The sequence below is a fragment of the Mustela lutreola genome, chromosome 2, assembly GCF_030435805.1.
Source record: "Mustela lutreola isolate mMusLut2 chromosome 2, mMusLut2.pri, whole genome shotgun sequence".
In the NCBI taxonomy this organism is placed as follows: Eukaryota; Metazoa; Chordata; class Mammalia; order Carnivora; family Mustelidae; genus Mustela; species Mustela lutreola.
The window spans coordinates 102,466,091-102,489,812 of record NC_081291.1 but is presented as its reverse complement, the minus strand read 5'-3'; the positions used below and the strand labels follow the sequence as shown (position 1 = coordinate 102,489,812).

The 23,722-nt window shown below is 37.7% G+C and overlaps 1 protein-coding gene across 4 annotated transcripts in view; it reads right to left on the bottom strand.

Annotated features, from left to right (window-relative positions):
* CASR (calcium sensing receptor) overlaps positions 1-23,722 on the bottom strand; it is a 76,380-nt gene that overhangs the window by 10,173 nt on the left and 42,485 nt on the right. For 3 of the 4 annotated variants that reach the window (XM_059162819.1, XM_059162820.1, XM_059162821.1), the window contains exons 2-4: positions 18,626-19,050; positions 16,102-16,408; positions 11,977-12,861 (exon numbers count right to left, since the gene is read on the bottom strand). In XM_059162819.1, the coding sequence (XP_059018802.1) occupies positions 11,977-12,861; positions 16,102-16,408; positions 18,626-18,810 (1,377 nt within the window). In that variant the 5' untranslated portion in view covers positions 18,811-19,050. Of the gene's footprint in view, positions 1-11,976; positions 12,862-16,101; positions 16,409-18,625; positions 19,051-19,224; positions 19,334-23,722 lie in introns of those variants that run through there. The other variant, XM_059162822.1, reaches the window with a different exon arrangement.

Genomic DNA, 23,722 nt, shown 5'->3' with positions numbered 1-23,722 from the left:
TAACCCTTTTGCATTTCTAGTGGCCTGGGATGGAGATTTCTACCATAATCTTAATTTGAATGAAGAAGGAGCTAATCAAAAACCATTTTCTTAAAGTTTCCACTAAAAAACTCATTTTAAATATAAGGGGAGATTTGTATGCTGTTAGGATGAATCAACAATAAATATTTATAGAGTATCTACTATGTGTTCTGAACTAGGCTGCAGTACTATAAGGCTTAGTAATATAGTCCTCCTGGAGTTTACAAATGGGTTAGAGAGATAAGGAATAAGACTTAAATATTGGATGAAATAACAAACCATGTGAGATAAAATATAGTTAAGCTCTAACTTACGGGCTATCAGCTCTAAATACAGTTATGTTCAGGAGATATGGAAATTAAAAAGGAATACTAAAAATCTCAATGCAGGCTTGAGGCATGGTAGAAATTTGGACTGGCAGAGGACAGAAGGAAGGATGGTGTTAAGAACAGTGGGAAAGGCATGGACAAAGATCAAGTTAGGAATAAATATGAAGTGGTGTGGGGGCAAAAAAGAAACCAGCTTCTTAAAATTTGTGTATGTGCTAGAGAACAGAGGGACATAAAGTAGATAGGTAAAGAGGAGCTAAGGCACAGAGGCTAGATTTCATAATAAAAGGCATAGGACTAGATAATAATGGGTTGATGAGAATGTAGAGAAATCAGAATCCTCCATACACTGCTGGTAGGGATGTAAAATGGTGCAGACACTTTAGAAAACATTCTGACACTTCTTCAAAAAGTTAAAAATAGAGTTACCACTCAACCCAGAAATTCTACTCTTATGTGCCATCCCAAGAAAAATGAAAACCTATATCCACACAAAAACTTGAACTCAGCTGCAGCAACTTCTTGCAAGACACATTTCTAAAGACAAGGGGAACAAAAGCAAAAATGAACTATTGGGTTCATTGATGAACATTATCAAGATAAAAACTTCTGCACAGTAAAGGAAGCAGTCAACAAAACTAAAAGGCAACCTATGGAATGAGAGAAGATATTTGCAAATGACATATCAGATAAAGGGCTGGTATCCAAGATCTATAAAGAACTTATCAAACTCAATACCCAGAAAAACCCAAATAACCCAATCAAGAAATGAGCAGAAGACACGAACAGACATTCTTCCAAAGAAGACATACAAATTGCCAATAGACACATGAAAAAATGCTCCACATCTCTTGTCATCAGAAATACAAATTAAAACCACAATGAGATATCACCTTAAACCAGTTAGAATGGCTAACTAGTGTTAGCCATTAAGTTAGAATGAACAAGACAGGAAACAACAAATGTTGGTGAGGATGTGGAGAAAGGGGAACCCCCTTACACTGTTGGTGGGAGTACAAGCTAATATAGCCACTCTGTCAAACAGTATGGAGGTTCCTTAAGAAGTTAAAAATAGAACTAGCTTATAACCCAGCAGTTGAATTACTTAGTACTTACCCCAAAGATACAGATGTAGTGTTCTGAAGGGTACCTGTACCCCAATGTTCATAGTAGCAATGTCCACAATAGTCAAACTGCAGAAGGAGCCAAGATGTTCTTCAACAGATGAATAGATGTAGTTTATATATACAATGGAATATTACTCAGCCATCAGAAAGGATGAACACCTACCATTTACACTGATGTGGATGGAACTGCAGGGTATTAAGTGCTAAGTGAAATAAATCAAAGGATGACAATATTCATATGGTTTCACTCATATGCAGAATATAAGAAATCATGCAGAGGATCAGAGGGGAAGGGAGGGAAAATTGAATGAGAAGAAACCAGAGAGAGAGAGAGAAAAACTATGAGAGACTCTTGACCCTGAGAAACTAGCTGAGGATTGTGGTAGGAGAACAGGGTGGTGGGAATTAAGAAGGGCATGGAATGTGATGAGCACTAGGTGTTATATGCAAGTGATGAATCATTGAACCCTACATCTGAAAATGATGATGTGCTATATGTTGGAGAATTGAATTTAAAAAAACTTTAACACAATTGTTTATAGTAGCACTATTCATAATAATCAAAAAGTGGAAACAAGCTAAATGTCCTTCATTTGGATTAATGGATGAATTATTATATCCATATAATGGTATACTATTCAGCCATAAAAAGGAATGAAGTACTAATATATGCTACAACATGGATGAACCTTGAAAACATGCTAAGTGGAAGAAGTCAGTCACACAGACCACATATTTTATGATTCCATTTATATGAAGTGTCCAGAAATATCCAAATATATAGAGACAGAAAGTAGATTTGTTGTTATTTACTAATGGGGGAGTGAAGGGGGTGGAGTGATAGCTAAAGATATGAAGTTTTTTTTTTAATGTGGTGAAAATGTTCTAAATTGAATATGGTTATGGTTGTACAACTCTGCAGATATATTAAAAACCACTTTAATAGGTGAACTGTATGGTATGTGAATTATATCTTTAAAAAGCTGTTTAAAAGAGGAGGTATCAAAAGGGATTTCACATATCCAAATATGACTTTCCCAGTGAAGCTGGTATCTAGCAGCAGGGATCTTGAAACAAGGTAACCTTGAGCATACTTGATGTTGAGAATTTACTAATGAGACATAGCAATTCTAACCTCAAATGAGACAGGGAAAAAAGGGTAGGCAGACGGTAAGAGCAGTACAAATATCTTATCCAGAAAAGGAAGCACCCAGAATTTTTGTGGCTAGAAATTTTATACCTAAGATTAGGCACATTTCTTCTAAAGAAGATTTATTCCTTTTTCTATCCCCAGTGTTTTGTAGAGGGCCTGAATTTTTTTTTAATTAAATTAATTTATTTATTTTCAGAAAAACAGTATTCATTATTTTTTCACTACACCCAGTGCTCCATGCAATCTGTGCCCTCTATAATACCCACCACCTGGTACCCCAACCTCCCACCCACCCGCCAATTCAAACCCCTCAGTTTTTTTTTTTAGAGTCCATAGTCTCTCATGATTCACCTCCCCTTCCAATTTACCCCAACTCCCTGAATTTTAATGGATATTCAAACTATGTCTTTTAAGTATGGGCCTTAAACTAATACTGTTGCATTTGTCAGGTAATGTCAAACCATAATGAGGTTTTCACTAGTCTGAGGATAAATAAGAAAAGGTCAACATAGTTTCTGTATTAGTTAAAAGAGCAAGTAGGTAGAAAATCAATAAGGATATAAAAGACTTGAATAATACTTGATCAACAGACTTGATCTAATTGAGATTTATAGAACACTGAAGCCAATAGCAGTAGAATACACATTCTTTTTAAGGGCACATAGAGTATTTACTAATATAAACCATATTCTGGATCATAAAACAAGTTTCCACAAATTTAAAAATATTCAAACCAAGTATATATTTTTTGACTCCAGAGGATTTAAATTAGAAATGATCAACAGAAAGATATTTGGAAAATCTAGATACTCAGATACTAGTAACACTCTTCTAAATAACCTATTCATTTCAGAAGGAATGAAAGGAAAGTTAGAATATATTTTTTAATTAAATGAAAATGAAAACATAGCATATAAAAATTGAGGGGGCTACAGCTAATGCAACATTTAGAGGGAAATTTGTAACACTAAAATTACTATATTAGAAGAGAAGAAGGGTCTCAAAACAGTTACCCCACTTTCCAAGTTAAGAAACTAGAAAAAGAAAAGCAAGGTAAATTCAAATAAAGCAGGAGAAAGGAAATGATAAAGATCAGAGCAAAAATCAGTGAAACAGATAACAGGAAAATAGAGAGAAAGTCACTAAAACATAAACTGGTTCTTTGGAAGATCTGTAAAATCAGTTGATCTCTGGGGCGCCTGGGTGGCTCAGTGGGTTAAGCCGCTGCTTTCGGCTCAGGTCATGATCTCAGAGTCCTGGGATCAAGTCCCGCATCGGGCTCTCTGCTCGGCAGGAAGCCTGCTTCCCTCTCTCTCTCTCTCTCTGCCTGCCTCTCCATCTACTTGTGATTTCTCTCTGTCAAATAAATACATAAAATCTTAAAAAAAAAAAAATCAGTTGATCTCTACCCAGATAGACAGAAAAAAAGGAAGAAGATGTATAATTCCAAAAATAATGAGGGGAGTGAGATCACTAAACATCTTGCAGATAGTCTGAGAATATTAATAACAATTTAATCAATAATAATCTAAATAAATTTATGTCAGTATATTTAACAATTGAGATACAGTCTTTGGAAGACACAAACTATCAAAGCTGTCTTCAGAGGTAACCAGAATAGCCCTATAAGTGTTGTTTTTTTTTTAGGAGAGAGAGCGAGTATGCATGTGTACATGGAGAGCTGTGGGGGAGGGACAGAGAGAGAGGGAGAGAGAGAATTTAAGCAGGATCCACACCTAATGAGATCCTAAAACAGGGCTATTTCATGATCCCGAGATCATGACCTGAGACAAAATCAAGAGTCAGATGCTTACCTGACTGAGCCAGCCAAGTGCCCCAGCATTATAAGTTTTAAAGAAATTGAATTTACAGTTCAGAATTTTTCTCACAAAGAAAACTGGCCCAAGCTGGCTTCACTGATGAATTTTGCCGCATATTTCAGGAAGAAGTAATATCAATTCCACAGAAACTCTTTCAGAACATTGAAAAGGAGGCAGTACTTGCTAACTCATTCTTTGAAGCCAGTATTACTCAGATACCAAAACCAGATAAAGATAGTACTCAAAAATAAAACTATTGGCCAATATCTCTCATGAATGTAGAAGCAAAATTTCTTAACCAAATGCTAACTATCTGCAAAAAGGAAAATACACTGTGACCAAGTAGAGTTTATCATAGGAATGCAAGGTTGGTTTAACATTTGACTACATTAACATACTACAAAAGGAAAACAATCTGATCATCTCAGTAAATATAGAAAAAGAAGTTGATAACATTCAATCTCTATTCCTGATAAACACTCTCCATAATCTAGGAGTAAAAAGGAGCTTTTTGAATCCTATTAAGGACATCTATGAAAAACCTGTAGTTAACATTATGCTTAGTGGTGAGAGTATGAATGTTTTTCCTCTAAGATCAGGATCAAAACAAGAATGTGAATTCTCACTGTGGCTATACACTGTAGCTATAGAATGGAGGTTCTAGCCAGTACAGTTGGCTGAATTCTGCTGATTCAGACTGAAAAGATAAAGTTCTAAGTTCTATATATAAACAAAAACAAGCAAACAAAAGAACTTTCAAATAAGGTGAAAAGACTTAGGATTCACTTTTTGAAAAACTTCATTGAAGACCATAAAAATTAAGGCTTTTATATAAACAGTTGTAACTTAAACCTGTTTTTAAAAGCAAAATACTTAAAATTATACTATAGGATTAAAAGCCAACACAAATTTTCCCTTTGAGATATAACTGTAACTTAAGTTCATACATTCTGAATTAAAAAGAAAAACATCCTGGATTTAAAAAAAGGTAAGTCCCCCAAACAACTGTTCCATGTAAGATTGATGACAGAGTACGCCAGAAGGTGAAGGGAGCGGCCAACACCTAAAATGTAGGACTGGCAGTCCCTTAATAGAGAGAGAACCAGAATTATTCAACTAGCTGTGGTAAATTAATTCAAACTAATTGCAGGAAGGACAACCCCCCCTTTAAAAATTTAAAATAAAATGCAAAAATGGATTTTTTAAAAAAGTGTCTTTTCTCCTTTTAAGGAGATTCATTAGTACAAATCAGGCTAAAAAATTGTTCCTGATTCTTAGGACGCCTGTGTCGATTAAAAATAAGAATAAAATTTAATTGTTTCTGTATCTTCATGTATGAATAATCCTGTTTGTACTCTTTTTTTATACTCTTAAAATCCTTACTGAAGTGGTATTTTTCCCATCATTTATCTCATTGATAATGAAGAGGTAAGTTTCAGCACAAATTTATGAAGTCCGAGTTATTGTGGAGTTTTTTGCATGAGCATTTTCTGCTAACTTCTTCCAGACCACTCACTTTCTTTTTTCTGTGCCTATGTCTCTATACTGTTTTGTAGTTATTCATTTAACCACTGTCTTCTCTCAGTGTTTACCATTGTCCTATCCTCTTTCTTTTCTTATTTGTTCATTCAACAAGTATTTATTAAGCACCTAATATGGGCCAAACAGGGACTTTTTTAGTTATAAGAGATACAGTTATATTCAAGATGGACAAAAGGATGTTTGGTATTCTCTAATTTGGTCTATTGTGTCCACTCTCACTTATTTGCACACTGTACTTTGTCTTTGTGTCTCTATATGAATCAGTTTCAGGATGGTGATCTGCTGATCATCCAGGTTTAAGGTATGGACCACTGTCTTCATTGCATTTGCAAAGCCATTGGCTGACCCAGCGGTCACTTAGGAGCTAGAAAGCCTGTGCCTAGAGGGACAATTGGGTACATGGTTCTTTTAACAGGGGCGATCTTGATGGTGTTAGGGGAACAGACTGCCTAGGGCAGATGTGGGCTTTCTTATTGGCTAGACATATGACTTTGGGCAAATCATTTTGGTTTCTTTGAGTCTTACTTTCCTCACCTCCTCACCTCCAAAAGAATAATACTCAAGACTAATATTTAATACTAACATGAACACTTATGTATAGGTAGTATCCTAAGCACTTTTTACGTATTAACTAGTGTCATCCTTATAATGAACTTATACATTTCATTATCTCCATTTTTCAGGTGAAGAAGATGAGACACAGGCACATTAAGTGACTGCCCAAGGTCATAAAACCGTTAAGTAGCAATTTAAGTGTCCAAACTGTTAACTAGATACTCAATCTATTACATTGTCTATTGCTAGTTACAACAGCTTAACTAGTATAAAATTTAAGTTGAGAAGATGGGTTTATTTTTAAAATGGGATCATGGAGACATGTATAATGCTTGTGGCAACATAAAAGGCCTTAATCAGAAAAGGGGTCTATACCGAATAACATCCGTCTCCAATCATGGCATGAACTTGCCCAACTCCAGGGACTTTTCATTATTTTATATTTTTAATGAACTATATTGAAGTATAGTTTACATAGGATAAAATATGCCTATTTTAAAAGTAGAGTTCTGGGTTTTGGTAAATATGCTAGTATAACCACCACTGCTATCATCCCAAAAGTTTCCCGGATGTCGCTTCCGAGTTCGTCCCCACCCCCACTTGGAGCCCTAGGCCACTGTGGATCTGTTTTCTTTCTACCATTAGAGAAAGTGTTTTTTTTTTTTTTTCCTATTGTTAGAGAAAGGATATGATATAAGTATAGTAATAAAAAGAGTATGACTCCTTTTTAAGTCTGGATTTTTTCGCTCAACATGATGTTTGGGGGATTTACCTATGTGGTTGTACATTTGCCTTTGAATTTGACATTTTCTCCAAGGAATAGACCCTTTCCAAAAATCTTGTTCATCCTTCAAGGTCTATCTCAGATAATATCTTTTGTTTTTGTCCTTATTTCAAATCCTAACCAGCATGGTATTGTAGTTTCATCCTCATAGGTGGTGTATAAATAAAATCATGAGTATTGAATTTTTCTAGTCAAAATTGGTACCTTGTCCATTAAGAGTCAGTTATTTGTTTTCTAAGTCATATGTCTAAGTAATCTTTTTAGACATCTTTAATGTTTCTTTTAACTGTTGACTTTCAAGTTTTGCCTTTGAACACCTAATTTTCTACACTAATACCTTGCATAATAGGGAAGATTGAGATGGAAGCTGTTTTACCCTTAAAAGCAATATAGGGGATCTTTAAAGTGATATTCATTGACCCACAAAAGAGAATATACATTACAAAATAATTTAGGTATTTTCCTCAGAGCACTCTTCTGGAATTTTAAAAGAAAGGACTAATAATTCCATTAAAAAAGAAAATATAAAATTTTAATTGAGATTATAATCGAGTATAATATGCCTCTAAATTATTTTACTTGGGGAGAAATATGAGGAAAATAAGAATAAATGTAGGGGAAGAGAAAGGAAAACAGCTAGTGAGAAGACTTAAACATAGAAAATAATATTCAGACGAAATTGATGGGCTCATAAAACTAAAGACTGCGAAAAGGACAAAGTACAACGTATAAACACTGAGATGGTCATTTACTGTCTTTTATGTGGTACTATTTCCATCTTGTGGCCTTTTAGGGTATTTCCTCTCAAGGATTTTAAAGTCAAACTTGCTCATTATAAGCATAAATGGGAACCACTTCTTGGCACATTCTCTAATGTTTAATTGAACGAAGCCAAAGACTAGAGACTAGAAATCCCCCACTGTCATCTAGGATTTCCAGCTCTTACACTTGGCATTATAGCACAGAGGGAAAATGGGATGGGATGGTACAAAGCACCCCATCCCCACAGGGGTGAATAGTGGATGGTTTACACAGATAAAGAGACTATTGTTGCCCACTTCCTGTACTAAGAGTATTGGGAAGATCCAGGACCAGTTCCCTTCTCTACTCTCAACCATATTTCCTTATATACCCCCATCTTTTCTGGTTAAAATTCACCCCCCTCTCCAAATCCCAGTAGTACTAGCAATTCCTGGAGTGATCAATTCCATTTGACTTCTGTTATCACCGTGGTTCTGTCATTATGCATACCTTTTTTTGACTAGTGAGTGGTTGGTTTAAGGTGGGGGAAAAGTATGCCTTATGTACAGTCATCCTGAGAGAAAGAAGAAGGTGGTTCCATATTTCCTTACGTAATGTTCCATACAAATTTGATTGTTGGGCATTGTGACACAGGCTTATCCAATCAGAGTCTAGAGTACTGGACTAGAGTGATTGATTCAAGGATGGGTTGTTGGATTGAACAGTTTTCTGCAAGGCCAAATTAACTAGATTTCTATTCTTTCTTTCATTTATTCTATACATACTCAGGTATCAGGTATTCTGGCCATAGTTCTGAGCAGTACATTAGAGGAGTCAGAGTGAAGACAGAGAGGAGCAGTGGAGAAGGACTTGGCATCTCCAAGGAGGTCAGGAGGGAATTGTATATTGTATGTTCATAAATTATCTGTTAGTGATACTTTAAGGCATATGAATTGACTGACAAATTTTAGGGGGATCAAAGATCAACAAAAGAAAAAACTTGTGATTGACCCAGTTTAATGAGAAATTTAATTAATAAGAATTTATTTCAGTCAACTGAAGAGTTATAGAAGCTTAAGTTGAGTATATAAATGGCAAAAATGAGGAAGAAGGAGTGGCCATAAAGAGTGTGTGTGGGAGTATGACTTGCAAAGACTTTTAGGAGAAAGTTTTGAAAAAGGGTTAAAAGTTTGTGGTGGACAGAGGATAAAGGAAATGAAAATTGATGGCCCTTCAGGTGTGGGATATGATCTAAGTAAAAATGCTATGACAGAACCTCATAGATGGTTTTGTGGGGATGTGTCAGGCTGGTTGGCTTATAAGAGAATTGAGAGAGATGGGGGTGGAATCCCAGGCTGAGATCTTTGGATGAGATTATGTATACTGATCAGGTGATAGGTTTTCATGTAGGTCTTCATAATGAGAGTGAATAATTGTGAGTCCATCTCTCGATAGATACAGACATGGCCAATATCTCAAATTCCAGAATGCCCACCAACTGCGTGGGTTCCCGAGGCTTAAAGGAGACTTAGAGCAAGTACATGGACGTTTTGGCTAATGATCACGTTATTCCCTCCTAGAGCTGTGCCCCTACTTTCCTATCTGTCTTCTCTGCTGGATGAATTGTGCCAGGCTGTATGTGAGCCAGGAGTGCACATCTTAACCTGTACTTAACCTGTCGGCCAAGGTGTCTGTGTGATGGCTCTTTATTTTGCCTACTTTGCCTCTCTTTTTTCCTTCATTTTGGTAACAGCATCCTGATTTCCCTTTGGGGATCCACTCTCCCTCTTACTCTGTTTATATAATTTGAAAGGATTCCCCTCCTAGCTTCAGGGATGGATGTGTGATCCTGGACTGTTCAATCAACGTGGCTTCTGGGAATTTTACAAGAGATCCTGGGAAGTAAGAGCCTAACAGTAAAGACCTGATGAACCTGAAGCTACTGTAGAGACTGAAAACTGCTAACCATGGGGAATAAGGAACATAGACTTGTATCTGGAATACTTCTCCAGTTTTCAGTATTATGAGCCTCTAATAATATGAGTTTCTTCTGATTAAGCCAATTTGGTTTGGGTTTTCTACTGTATGGAACTAAAACTCTTGACTGTAGCCTCCTTCTTACAGTTTTTTTTCCACATATGCCTAAGCTTTGATTTTAACCATCTGGATCTTACTTCCTGGTTTGGAGAGGAGCCACTGAAGAACAGAACTGTCAAATTACTTACTGGAAGCCTCTTCCCCCTTCAACCTCACCTTTGTCCTATAGGCTTTTCAAGGACTGGAGTCTTCCTTTCAGGGGACATGGAAGGGAAGGGAGGAAAGACAACAGTATTTAGTAAAATATTGTCCCTTTATTCCTCCTTTTTTAAAAACTCCACTCCTTATCATTATGGCTCCTCAAGTCTTTTTTGTTTTTGACTGTCATTAGAATTCCTCCTGGCTTTTTTTTCTTTTCTTTTCTTTTTTCTTTTTTTTGTTTTTTGGCCAGAGTACAGGAAGAGGGTGGTGCAGTGTAAGGAAAGAAACTTTTAAGTACCTCATAAAGATGACAAAGTTTAGCCAACAATGACATCTGAGTGAGATTTTCTCTATATAAGAAGGACTAAGAAGTACTTGCAGTCCTGGCTCATTCTGTCACCCAGTCACTCCTGATCCCATGAGAGGGCTAAAATGACTGACATAGGTTATACATTCTTTGTTTCTTGGTATCTTTTTCCAAGGATCTGTGGTAGTTGGGAGTTGGTTTCTACATATACAGTTGTTTTAGTTACCATTTAACCTGATAGCTTAATTAGAGGCATAATACTACTATAATAATCACCATCCATTTAGAGCTTGAAAATTTATAAATTGCTTTCACATATGTCATCACATTTCACCTTCAAAAGAACCTTGGGTGGAAAGTAGGCTACATATTAGGGCCATCTTACAGATGAAGAGACTGACTTAAAGCATGGCTTGCTAGGAATGATACAGCTAGTAGATTAGGGAGCTGGAGCTGAAGCTGGAGGCTGGGTGATTCAACTCATGTTCAGGAATGTCCCCTTCCCTTCCCCTTAATGATCATGCACTCTCTGATAGGTCAGTCTGGAACTGAGGAAAATACAAAAAGAGTGTAAAATGAGGTTTGGTTGAAAATTCAAGGTATGCAAGACAACAGCTATGTAGGATTTAAGTCAGTCAAACTTTTATCTTCAGAATTTCTATGAAATGAAAAAGATTATGATGTCTCTTTATGTGCAATTCAAATACAAAATACAAAACAAGACTAAATCATAAAATAAGTATAGAAATTCCACCTTCATCTAATCATTTTCTATGATAACTACTTCAGTGTTTCTTTTTGAAATATCCAATATGAAATCTTTGTAAGAAGAGGTTTTTTTTCCTATGCCCTTAATTTGCTAGCGTCCTAAACTTTGTTGGCTTACTGGGTGTTCCAGCACATTATATTGTGAATAATATTATGGTAAAAGTAGTGGCTAAACACAGTAACTCTAGTTTTATGTCCCTTAGTACATGGAATATAATAGGTACTCAATAAATACTTGCTAAAAGGGAACAATATTTGTAATTTAAGCATCGAAAAAAAAAATACTTGACACAGTACTAAATCTGTTCCAGGATATTTAAAAACTTTTAGAGGCCATATTCTAGGTATTCTGAACTGCTGGACTAAAGAACAGTTGAGTCAAGTCTTTAAACAGATAGTCAAATTAAATGACTATTAATTTTGTGGAAGTCAGTTGCTCAGATGTTTGAAAAGGCAATTTGAATCCAAAGCTATGTATAGCAATGCCATTTAAATACTGCCTTTCTGAGGTAACCACTTTATCTGTCTTGCCTGGATCCACCCAACTCTGCCTTAATACACAGTGAACTGCTATCTGAGTGAAGGATGTACCTGCCAAGCCTCAACTTTCTTGATATCGGCACAGGAACCGTTGGTGAAGAGCCCTCTTCCAGGTAAGCATGTGTATATATCTTGTAGGGCATGAGCAATGGAATAGACAGCTAAGTAGACATTGTAGGATATCCGTAAGTGTGTGTAATCCATGTAAGGGGTCTCCACACTGCTGATGTTCTCATCCCCTGTGCAAAGAGGTCGGAAGGCAGTGGAACTGTTACTTATCCTGCCACCACCTTCTTCATGACCTCTCATAAAAGTGTCCATGGACAAAGTCCCTTTGGCGCCTTCCTGGAGGTGGCAGTTAAATGTTTCTTCCCAAAACTCCTTGGCGAAACCATTGTGGACAGACTTTCTGGGATGGACTTTCTGCAGGAATTCCCGGAAACCTGGGATCTTCCCAGCCTTCAGAGCGAATCCAATGGTGCCTCCAACCACATGGAAGTACTCAGGCATGGCTATCAAGGAAGAGCTGGCCCAGGCCTCACTGGCCAGCCAGATCCTCCCTGTGATATTACGCCGTACAATCTCCTTGATGAGGGGTTCAAGGTCTGGGCCACTGGAAAAAACAACAATGACTTTGGCTGTGGAATTCTGGATCACCTCTACCACTTGCTGGATCTCTTCCTCATCAGAATACTGGGAGATGAGTTCACTGAAGTCGATGCAGATGTCCCTCTCCTCCGCTTCCTCTCGAAACTTCTCAATACCTGGCCGGCCATAGTCATCATCAGCTGCAATTGTGCCCACCCAGTTCCAGCGGAAATACTCAATAATGTCTGCCATGGCGGTGGCCTGGTGTTCATCATTGGGGATGGTACGGAGGAAGGACTTGAACTGATTCTTGTTGCTGAGGAGTCTGCTGGAGGAGGCATAGCTGACCTGGAGAGAACATATAAGTGAGTGAGGTACCAGTGAATGAGGCTGTGCAGAGGTGGTTTTTTGAACATTTATTAATTTAATTTATCAAACATGCTGTTCATGGTAGATAGGATGAAAGGGTGAAGACAGCCAGTAGTATCTGTTCCTCTCCAGTGTGAGCCCTCAAACATTTGTCTTTCAGGGAGCATTCTAATTCCCAGTGGGTGATTCTTTAAAACTACCTTGAGAAATGGGTCTGGCCATTAAGTCAACACAGCAGTAGTGGAATCTACTTATCCTATCAAGGAAAGTCTTCTATACACTGTTTTGTAGTTGCTCCTAACTTCCTCTGTGCTGCCTCATTGGTTATAATATACCCATGTTCTGATCGAAACGTTTTTAACTTCCCCTTCACTATGACGAACACTTTGTCCATGACTCACTTCTGGAAGGAATGAGGTTCCCCGTGGGTTATAAACCCACAGCTCTTCAGAGGAGCTCCAAGGAAGCTCCTCTTTCCTATTCTGCCTAGTTTCTCTCTCCCTCCATTTGTTCTCTTCTGGTAATGAAAGAGTGTTTAATATCTCTTGTTCTCTAGTTTTCTAGAGAGGTTTTAAAGGAAGCCAAGTTGAAAAAATTGGGGAGAATGTCCTTTTAATAATTCTCACCAGTTGAAACAACTAGTTTTCTATGTTCAATGTTTTAAAATGAATTTTCCTTTTTTAAAAATTTAAATTTAATTAGCCAACATCTAGTACACCATTAATTTTTGATGTAGTGTTCAGTGATTTATTAGTTGCATATAACATCCAGTGCTCATCACATCATGTGTCCTCCTTGAATTTCCCAATATATACCTTCTTGTCAATGAATAGTTTCTACATCAAAAACATGAAAGACATTGGTGTATGAAAGATCAGAGCCAGGGCACCTGGGTGGCTCAGTCAGTTGAGCGTCCCTCTCGATTTCTGCTAAAGTCACAATCACAGGGTGGTGAGATTGAGTCCTGTGTCAGGCTCTGTGCTGGACATGGCAACTGCTTAAGATTCTTACTCACCCTCTCCCTCTGCCCAGACCAGGGCGGGTCCATCTTTACTAAGGGGGCATGATTTTTCTGATAAGAGCTTTGATTATGGAAGTTATAATAGGAAATCGACATTTTTTCCTTTTATCGGAATAAGTTCCTTCTGGCTGTTACGAGAGTTCATGACGTATGGGTAGTTAGGTTAAGTAATTTGTTGAGATGTTACTGTTTTTACAGAGCTCTACTTGCAGACATAAACAGCAAGCTTCTGAATCAGATATTTGCAGATGAAAAACCTACTCAGGCATTTTGTAAATTCATCCATTATTGTTTACTTCTTCTTTTGAAAAGTGGATTGATAAGCACTTTAAAAGGATTAAAATTACAAACAAATATATCTGCTATGGATATGTTTCTCTTAAAATTAAGATTTATAATATTTGTCCAGTTTTTCAAAAGGAACCAGAAAAGTGGACAAAAATACTAGTTCATTATTTGTTCTCCCTACCAAAATACAAAACAAAACAGAACAGAACAAAAAACCCTTAAAAACACACAAAACGTTTTTTTTATTGTATGAGGGGAGAAGTTCATGAATGATTCAGAAAACTTCTAACCACAACTGTTCCAGCTGGTCTGCCTATTGCATCCACTTGGTGGCATGAGTGGCCTAAGAAATACCCCTGGGCCTCTGCCCCTACCCTGCAGAGAAACTGTTCCCAACTCTGCTGCAGAGGATTACTTTGGGAACTTTCAAAATTCCTGCCGCCCAGGCTGCTTCTCCTGTCACCTAAACCCGGACCTCGGACCTCGGGGGTGTGAGACCCAAGCATCAGCATTTTTAAAGCTTCCCATGTGATTCCAACATGCAGTCACAGCAGAGAACCACTGCTGTAGATACACTTAACATTGTTTTGACTGAGAATTATTATAGTTTTCACTTTAATAATTCCAATTTAGCTTAAAGTCATCTTTCATCCAAACCACAAAAAGTTTAAACCTTTACTTTGGGTTCTTTATTTATTCGGTGGTGATTATATCTTATGCCTTGTTGGCTACAAGAACTCATTTTGTGTATTTAAAAAAAATTCTGTACAATATGCCAAAATTATAAGATGCATATTTGCATGTTGCCCAGCACATTTACTGATAAGGGCATTGTTAGATCATTTTTGCGTGAAAGTTATAGTCAGGGCTTCCCCATGGGAAGCACCTTTAATTCCCTGAAGTAAGGATTTGGGAAATGATGACAAGACTTTTTGAGTTGCCACATGTATATAAAAGGATAATGTCTATCACCAAAGAAATGGAGACTCCCAACATATAAATGTGAATTTATGAAAGGTACTCTTACAAATTTTATATATTAGACATTGAAAATGATAAATTCAATTATCATTTATAATTTGATTTAAAAATTGTCATAACGGATGTTGCATTTGAGTTGATTCTCCCATCCATGGACATTTAGGTTGTTTCCAATTTTTCACTCTTACAAAATGATGTCATAGATCTGTGAATATTAACATGCAAAAAGGTGTACTTCACAGGGGAAAAATATGCAACTTTGAATAAATGTTTATGATAGCACTTGTTTCAGTGAACTGTTTACTAGTATTTCAAAATACAGACATCTTCCCACCTTGGCTGAGTTCCTGCAGGGTGGATACTATTTATTCATATATGTTCTATAAATATTTGTTGAATGAAATAGAATATTTTCCATTTCTAGAATGTGCAAGGTAGTGAGTAAGTTCCTGTTCTGTGAGGAAGTATACTCTTCTTCCCCCTGAGCTAAACCCTCAACCAGAACATAGAGAGGTAGACTTTTAAGGGAATAGGATTAGGGACAGATATTTTGAGTTTGAAAGATGGGATTTACATCACATGGTCTCATTCCTTTTAGTAAAATCAGAAGAGTGGGCATTCACTGAAGGAAGGGAGTGAAAAGTAAATAACTGAACACTCTGATAAAAAAAAAAAAAAAAGACAAAGTTTTATACACAGTATTTTAGAAAGAATTTTGGAAGAGTTGTGAAGGTTTAGTTGACATGATGAAGTTGGGGTCTCAGAAATCCCAAATGGTCATGGTAGAGTGCCCTGACTAATTAAAAGGTCTTCTGTGCTAATGTAAACCAGAGGTAGGAAAATAGCAAGCTGTATGGACAGTGGGCATGGCAGCTCTTTGAGTCCACACACAGCTTACCCTGCTGCCCCACCTGAGAAGGCACATGTACCTGGGGGATGTAGAAGAGGCCTAGCAGGTTTGCCACCGCCGTGGAGATGCCCGAGCCAGTTGCTCCCACTACAGCAATAGTAGAGGGGATATGCTCTGAGCAGTTGCAGAACTCGTCAAGGTTCAGAGAATCAATTTTATTCTGTGCCACAAAACTCAGGGTAGCCTCCAAGGCTTTAGAAACGGTGTTGCAGGTGTCAAATATTCTGTATCCCAGTGTCATGTTGGGAAGAAGGGCTGGGCTGCTGTTGATTTCCTCAATGGCAAATATCATTGCTTGTAACCAACGAAACCCGCGGAAATTGTACCTGGAAGAAAGAAGAAATGGAAGAAAATGGAGGCTTTCTGGTCAATTCCTTGAGACTAGGGACTGGGCAAAGCTGTGCTGGAATCATGCATGGCTCTGTTACCCTTTTGTTTCATGATGTGTTCTTTGAGACTCAGAGACCTCTCTGTAAAATGGGGACATTGCCTATCTTTTATATGGTAGCTGTGAACATGAGATAATTATGTAAAATTCTCACTCTGGTCCTTACACAGAGGGAGTAATGATAGCAAAGATTGTAGTAATAGAATGAATAATTTGTTTCTGCTTCATCCAGCAAAGAATTTGAAGTTGATAATGTGGAGTATTAAGAAATAATACAGATAAAAAAAGATTAGGGAAAATATAAATAACATTAGGATTTTAATAGGCTGGAGCCTAAAAATTACTTGAGGTTTGCACAAATTTAGATTATGACATTATTGGAGCTTAAAGGGGAAAGGGAAATGATGAGTCTCATCTTTGTAAACTAACAAACATATCTAGAAGGGCTGTTTGCAAGCTGGTTATTTCTGGGTGGTAGAGGGATGGTTTTAAAACTGTGGACTTTTGCTTTATTTATATATTCTGTTTTTAAAAATAAGGATACATTGCTTTTCAAAGAACATTATTTTAAATAAATATCAAGCAAATTTAACAAAGAGAAGTAGGGTCAGTGACATAGTTTTCATCTCTCCGGATCTGGCCAAGAGTAAGAGCTAGAATCAGTCCAAAGGAGGAAATGTAACAATTCCTCAGGTTCTCTCTTTATATGGTAGATTACAGGAACTCAATGATAGGTGGTAAAAACAATTTGCTGTATACTCCACTGTATTGTTTAGGTTCCTAATTTTTAACGTGACATTTTCTCCTAGTTATTTTCTTTATGTTTCCATCATTTATTTTTTAGTTATTTGTTTTAAACCTGAAAAATTAGAGAGGTTATAGACTATTTCTTTACATAAAACAGTTATACTGCTTTTGTTGTCTTTCTTAAATATAATTTTAAAAATACAGCATTTCAGGGTTTCTTAGTTGATATTAAGTATGTATATAGCACACACACAACTCTGTCCAGTAGGGCACAACAAAGAGGGTATGTGAGGTATATAATCAGCATAATTGAAATTCTGTACTTAGTTTTTCTGTATTCATGAGAAAAATGTGAAAATTTTATCTATTCCAGCTTTCATTAGAAACATGAACAGAAATCCAGTTTTGTTGGAGCAATTGTAGTTTTCATTTTCATTTTCCAGCAAACAGGAAGAGTAGGAAAAAAAATGCAGGATCCCTTTTGAGCATTGCAAGTCTTTAGAGAGAAAGTGGTATTTTCTCTTAAAAGGTGGGTAAAAACTTGGGGTGCATTCCTGGTCTCTGATACCCTTGTGAAGGGAAGTGATACACAGTCCATTCTACTCTGCAGAAGTCAGATCTTGTTTGAAAGAATTGTGCCTAATTCTAGATGCTGTATCATAGTCATGATAAATTAGGGAACATTAGATGGAGGGCAATGAAAATGGTGAGGGGTCTGGAAATCATGTCATGAAGTAATTGTTCAGAAAACCAAGACTCAGGCGCGGAAAAGAAGTGATTCAATGGGACATGATAACTGTCTTCCAGTAACTGAAGAGAGAGTTCAGTTGAGACACTTAGATATCTGTGTTTTCTCCATTGACGTTAGGTATATTCTGTGTTAAGCAGCAGGATTGCAGCCTTCTATAAGAAGGACTTCCAAAATCCTGCAGTCTGCATTTTGAAGATGCCTGGATCATATCAACCACTGAAGTTTCTTTCAACTTTAAAATCCTTTTTAATAAAAAGTGAGAGTGAGGCAGCCAACACTCCGGTATTACTGACTTTAATACCTGGGGCACTTAAGGAAAATGGGAGATTTTACTACTCAGGTTTGCAAGACCTGTAATCAATTTCCATCTAGGTACTTAGTCTTTCATTCAGCAACACTGCTGCTAGATGAACAATGTCGATTCATTTACGAAGTGACTGGACACGTATCCCCAACAGGCCATGGATTTTTTTACTCAATATTTTTGACATTCTACTTTTTGAAAAATTTCGTTTAAAAAGTGGAATGGAGTGATTTCAGCATGACTACCAATCACCATCTTTAAAAAGAGAGAACCAAGTTTCAAAAAAATTACTTTGGGTTTGGTACAGTTTTTCTACAATAGAAGATAGGCTTTGATTTGGCTCATTTCCTTACCTGATACATTCCACAGACTCCGGCCTTGATTTTAGATCTTGATCTTTGGCTGCTACTCCAAAATGAATAGGAAAGAGCCCCCCGAGGATAATGTCCCCTTTCTTCTGGGCTCGTTGGTCAGGCCCATAGGCAGAAGTGCACCAGGTACTTGCCAAGAGGATGAAACAGCAGCTATAAAACGCCATAGTTCTGCTTTCTCTCCAGGGGGAAAACAAGAGTGCTGGTGGTTTGGGGGCCCCTGGAACTCTCCCCCTTGGTGCAGTTCACTCCCTACAGTGTGGGCACATGTCTACAGAGTAATTAATAACAGAACGGAGGCTGTGGTGTTTGAATATCCATTTCTGCCTTTGCCTTTGCAGACTACTAGGTGGGTGGTCCTTGAGTCTTTAGAAGCCACATCACGTAAAGGGTGTCTGTGAGGCTTTCTAAAAGAAAAGAGATAAAATGAATTCAGCTAAGCCTAAATCCCATCTTGTTATGATGACTGCAACTAACATGGCTTAGAATTTCCATTTAGAGAGGCTGATGGGTAACAGGAGGGTAAGGCATGATTGAGAGTCTCATTTTTATAGCACTGCATGAGATACAGAAAACTTTACTTGCCCATATTGGAGAAGGACTGTGTTCAGTTGTGAGGCCACATTTTGAAGAGGTAATTGATAAGCTAAGGCCTCCACTGACGTCATTGCTGGATTTTAATTCATTCATTCTTCTGCGTGAATAATGCATAGAATTTTCTTAGTAGTAGTAGTTCCTTGCATTATTGTTATATAAATGATATTTTATTCAGCACCTATGTTCTTACAGAAAATACAGAATAGTCATATTTAAGTTTAAATTTGGCTTTAAATCAATCAAAAATGTCAGAAAAGGCCATTTTTTAATTCTTTCTTTATTATAGTAGATTCCCATTTTTGTAACTTATCACAGATTTCTGGTTTCAGTTTATAATATAATACTCTGTAAACTTTTGAGGAATGATTCTTGTAGAAGATGCAGATAAATCAAAGGTCAGATTATGCTGATAAGGCTTAACAGCTGGATCTAGGGAAAAGTCCTTCTGCTAGGAAATCTTTGTTCTTCTCTACACCCTATCACCCACTTTCTGGGTCAATTACCAATTATATGTTCATGTTGGGTAACTCTACAGCTTCTCCTGAGGTTCAGAGCCAGTACTGAACTGTCATGTGGCCATCTCCACCTGGATGACAGGTGCTTCCAACTTGGCACGCTCTTAACTCACCTCTTTCCCAAGGTTGCTGGTTGCTACTTCATTGTTTTTTAATCTCAGCAAATGGTGTACCACCCACAAAGACACAAAATAAGGAGTCATCCTAGCCTCCTCCCTCTTCTCATCATTGCCTTTCATATTCAAACAACCACCAAGTCCTGTGGATTGTGCTTCCTAAATCTCTGAAATCATTTACTCCTTTCTATTTCCAAGGCCATCTTAAGTCTGCCAGCATTTCGTATCTGGATTTCTGCAACTATTTCCTCATAGACTTTTCTGCCTCCAGTTTCATTCCTTTGCAATCTGCTTTTACAAATCTTTGGATGCCATGGAACGTGTGGTTTGGAGCACAGAGTCTGAAGTTAAACCTGGCTTTGAATCATAGTTTCACTGTTTTCTAACATATGACTTTGGTAAAGTCACTTTCTGTGATCTGAATAACTATGCATGGAGGGTCATTAACACAGTGTAAGTAGTAAACTCACAGAAAATGCTAGCTGTGATCCAGTTTCACTCTTGGTGGTTTTCTCTTTGAACTCCACGCTCCAGTCATCCCAAAGTGCCTTCAGTTCCTCAAGTACACCAGACCTTTTGTAAAATTCTCAGACCCCACACATCCCATTCCCCCTCTTTGGTCCCTCTGGCCTAAACTTTGCCTGGAAAACATCTAATCTTTCAGTTTTTAGGAGCTCATATCCACAGGATGTAGCTTGGCAAACTCGGGCCTTTGTGTGAATGGAGAAAAGAACTCCTCTGGGCCAGACAAAGCTCCACACTGAGGCATCCAGCTTAGGGGTGGAGCACAGCCTGGATTTCCCATGTCCCATGCTGCCTGCCTCTTGCCCTTTAGGAACGCTACCTCCTCCAATAGCCATTCTAGCAGATGCTGGGCCCCATGTGGAAGGAGTACCCCCACGGACACTCAGCATTCATGGAATTGTCTCCCATAATGTCTGAACTTCTCCATGACCTCATGTCTGAACATCCATGATCCATCCAGAACTACCATAGTTCTCTGACTCCAGTCCTGCATTTAGATTTTTGGCTTCATTTCTTGGACCTTGGTCATGCATTCATTCATACACTTAATAAGTACATGTGTTGAGGACTGGGAATATAAAGGTAACAAATGTATGTATGTTCCCTGCCCTCAGGAACTCCCAGTCCAGTAGCAGGCACATTGGTATAGGGGGTCAGAATTTATCTCACCATTCAGAAGTGAAAAAAAAAATGATAACTTTGGTTTCAAGAACTAAATTCAGCTGTGTTCCCTAGCATTTAGCCATGTCTGCAATAGTAAGTGCTGAATAAATGTTGAATGAATGCATTAAAAAAAAAAAAAAAAGCACTTTGGAAGGAGACAAAAACTAGCATTTATTGAACCAGGCCTTGTGTCATGTCCTTTAAACATCCAGTGTATTTTAAATTTCACAACTGCAATACCAACTTTATTTTCTAGATGGGGGAATAGATTCTCCATATATTCAACTTACTCAAGTGAGAAATTCTGGCACTTGAATTAAGAATACCTCAAGAACTAAGAATTTTAAGGAGTCTGGAGTGGTGTACTGAATTCGGAGAGTGAACATTATTACTGATTAAGGTAGGTCACTAAGACCTGTTAAATTTTCTCTGTGAAAGATTAACTACTTGGAGAAGTTTATTAACTTCATTAGTCTGTTCAAAAGAAAATTCATGGTGAGAAGTAAGAGATCAAGGAGAGATTTCGGGTCAATTTGTAGCAGTTAACTCCACCAGTCCAATGCAGTCTCCAAACTGCCCTTTCTAGTCCAATTACTAGGGTCTAATTTGTTTGAAAGCTAAATTGTTCTAAATTCTCCCTCATTCTTTCCTCCAATATCCAACCACTTTGTCCTGTTGATTCTACCATCTTTCTCCACCCCGTCTTCCCCTTTCAATTGCTATTGCCACTGCTGTTGCTGCCGCCTTTCCCAGACTCCCACGGCCCCCCAGTTTCCTTACTGCAAAAGCTTTCTTTTCCTTCTCCCTCAGTCCTGCTGTCATTGAAAGTGACACTCAGAGCAGTGTCAACTGTGATCATAGCACAGTGAATTAACACTTGGAGTTCATTGTGACTTCAGCTTTCAGGAATCAAGTCACTAACACTTCAGTTGCAGTATCTGCAGTAAGGACATCTGATTGTATCCCTCCTTTTATGCCACACTAAAATTGTTTTTAGCTTGACATGTGGTTACCCGAAATAAAAACCACTTCCCTCAACTTCCTTTATGACCAGTGGGATGTCAGCTGAGGTGCCTCCAAGAAACTGCTTAAGAGTTCGTGTTTGTCCTTTGTCTTTTCATCCCTCTTCCTTCCTTCTGCTGCATCGGAGGTCTAGGTGACAGCTGGAGCCCATCTTGACCCAGGCACCCTATCTTAGGGAATGATGGTGCCATGAGCTGATGATTTCATGGAGCAGAACCTCTGTATGAGACTGTTTCCAGACTTTTACATGACAGATAGAAAATGCTTCTAGCTCGTTTAAGCCATTGTTATTATATTTCTTCTTTCTGTAGCTATATTAACAGTATCTATCCAAGAGTCACAAGTGAACCCATTTGTTTTCCTTACTATAAGTTCATTTCATTTAAATCATATATAATCATGTTTGTCCTCCTGTAAGAAAGTATTGTAAACACAAGCTGAAGCTAGTATTTGTTCTTTATCTCAAAGGCAAATATATTTGGAAGAGGAAATGACCCGTGTACCAGCTGGTTTTATGTTTAGAAGGTCCTTGAAATCATGATGGGTGTTTCAGTACTAACAGATGACTGATTGGTGAGTTCCTAATCCAGGAGATGTGGGATGGGAGGTCAGGCAGATTGGTCTGTGGCTCCATAGGTTCATTAATTTGTAAATTCATGGAATTATTGGTTCATTCAAAAACAGTTATTGAGCTCCCCCGCAATGTGTTAAACACTAGAGGATGTGAGGAACCTAGGAGAGGAAGTTGAGATTGTTGCCTTCAAGGTACTCATGGTTTAAAAGGAGATAAAGATACGTATTATAAGTAGTGATGCAAATGCTACAAAGAGGCATGAAGTAGGTGTTGAGAAAGTACAGAGGCAGAAGATACTTCAAGGAGAATTAATTCAAAGTGGGGACCAGAAACTTCTTGAGGGTATGGCCTGTCTCTTCTCATCCCTGTAGCTTGGCACCAAGTATAATGCCTAGAATTTAATATGTGCTCCACAAATATTTGCTGAAAGAAAGAATGAATGAAACATGACCAGTAAAAACGAGCAGTTGTCTGGGGGGGAATTGTAGGACAAAATAGAGAAGGGTCATCCCACAAGACCAAAGGTTCCTGAGGGAAGGATTTTCATCATGATCACAGTTGCCTTCTCAGTACTGAACATGGTACCTGATACTGAAAAGTGTCAATATCTCTTGAACTTGCATTTGTCCAAAAAGCTCCAGAGTCAGGGATGAATGAACAGAGGATGGAAGGGCAAGATTAGAAGACAACATTGCAACATTTCGATTTCCAGCAAAGTAAAAACCACCTTGGTTCTTGCCCCCTTGGCTTTAACATTTCCAGAAATTGTGTAACTCTAGAGAAGAATGATTTTGTCTACATTTCAGCTAGACAAAACCAAAGCATAGACCTCTAAACATAGAACGACTCAGAAATAAATAAATAAATAAAACCACTCAGTAAATTAGAGGCATGACAAGCTCAAAAAAATATAATTTGTTGATTCTTAACATGCAGACATAAAAATTCTAGGTTGCCTAGAGAAAAGGTGGTTATGAAACCAAAATTGATTTCCAGTACAAATCATTTATCTACATACAGTGAATACATTGATTTGTCTGTAATCTTTGGCCTCTTTTGTCATACT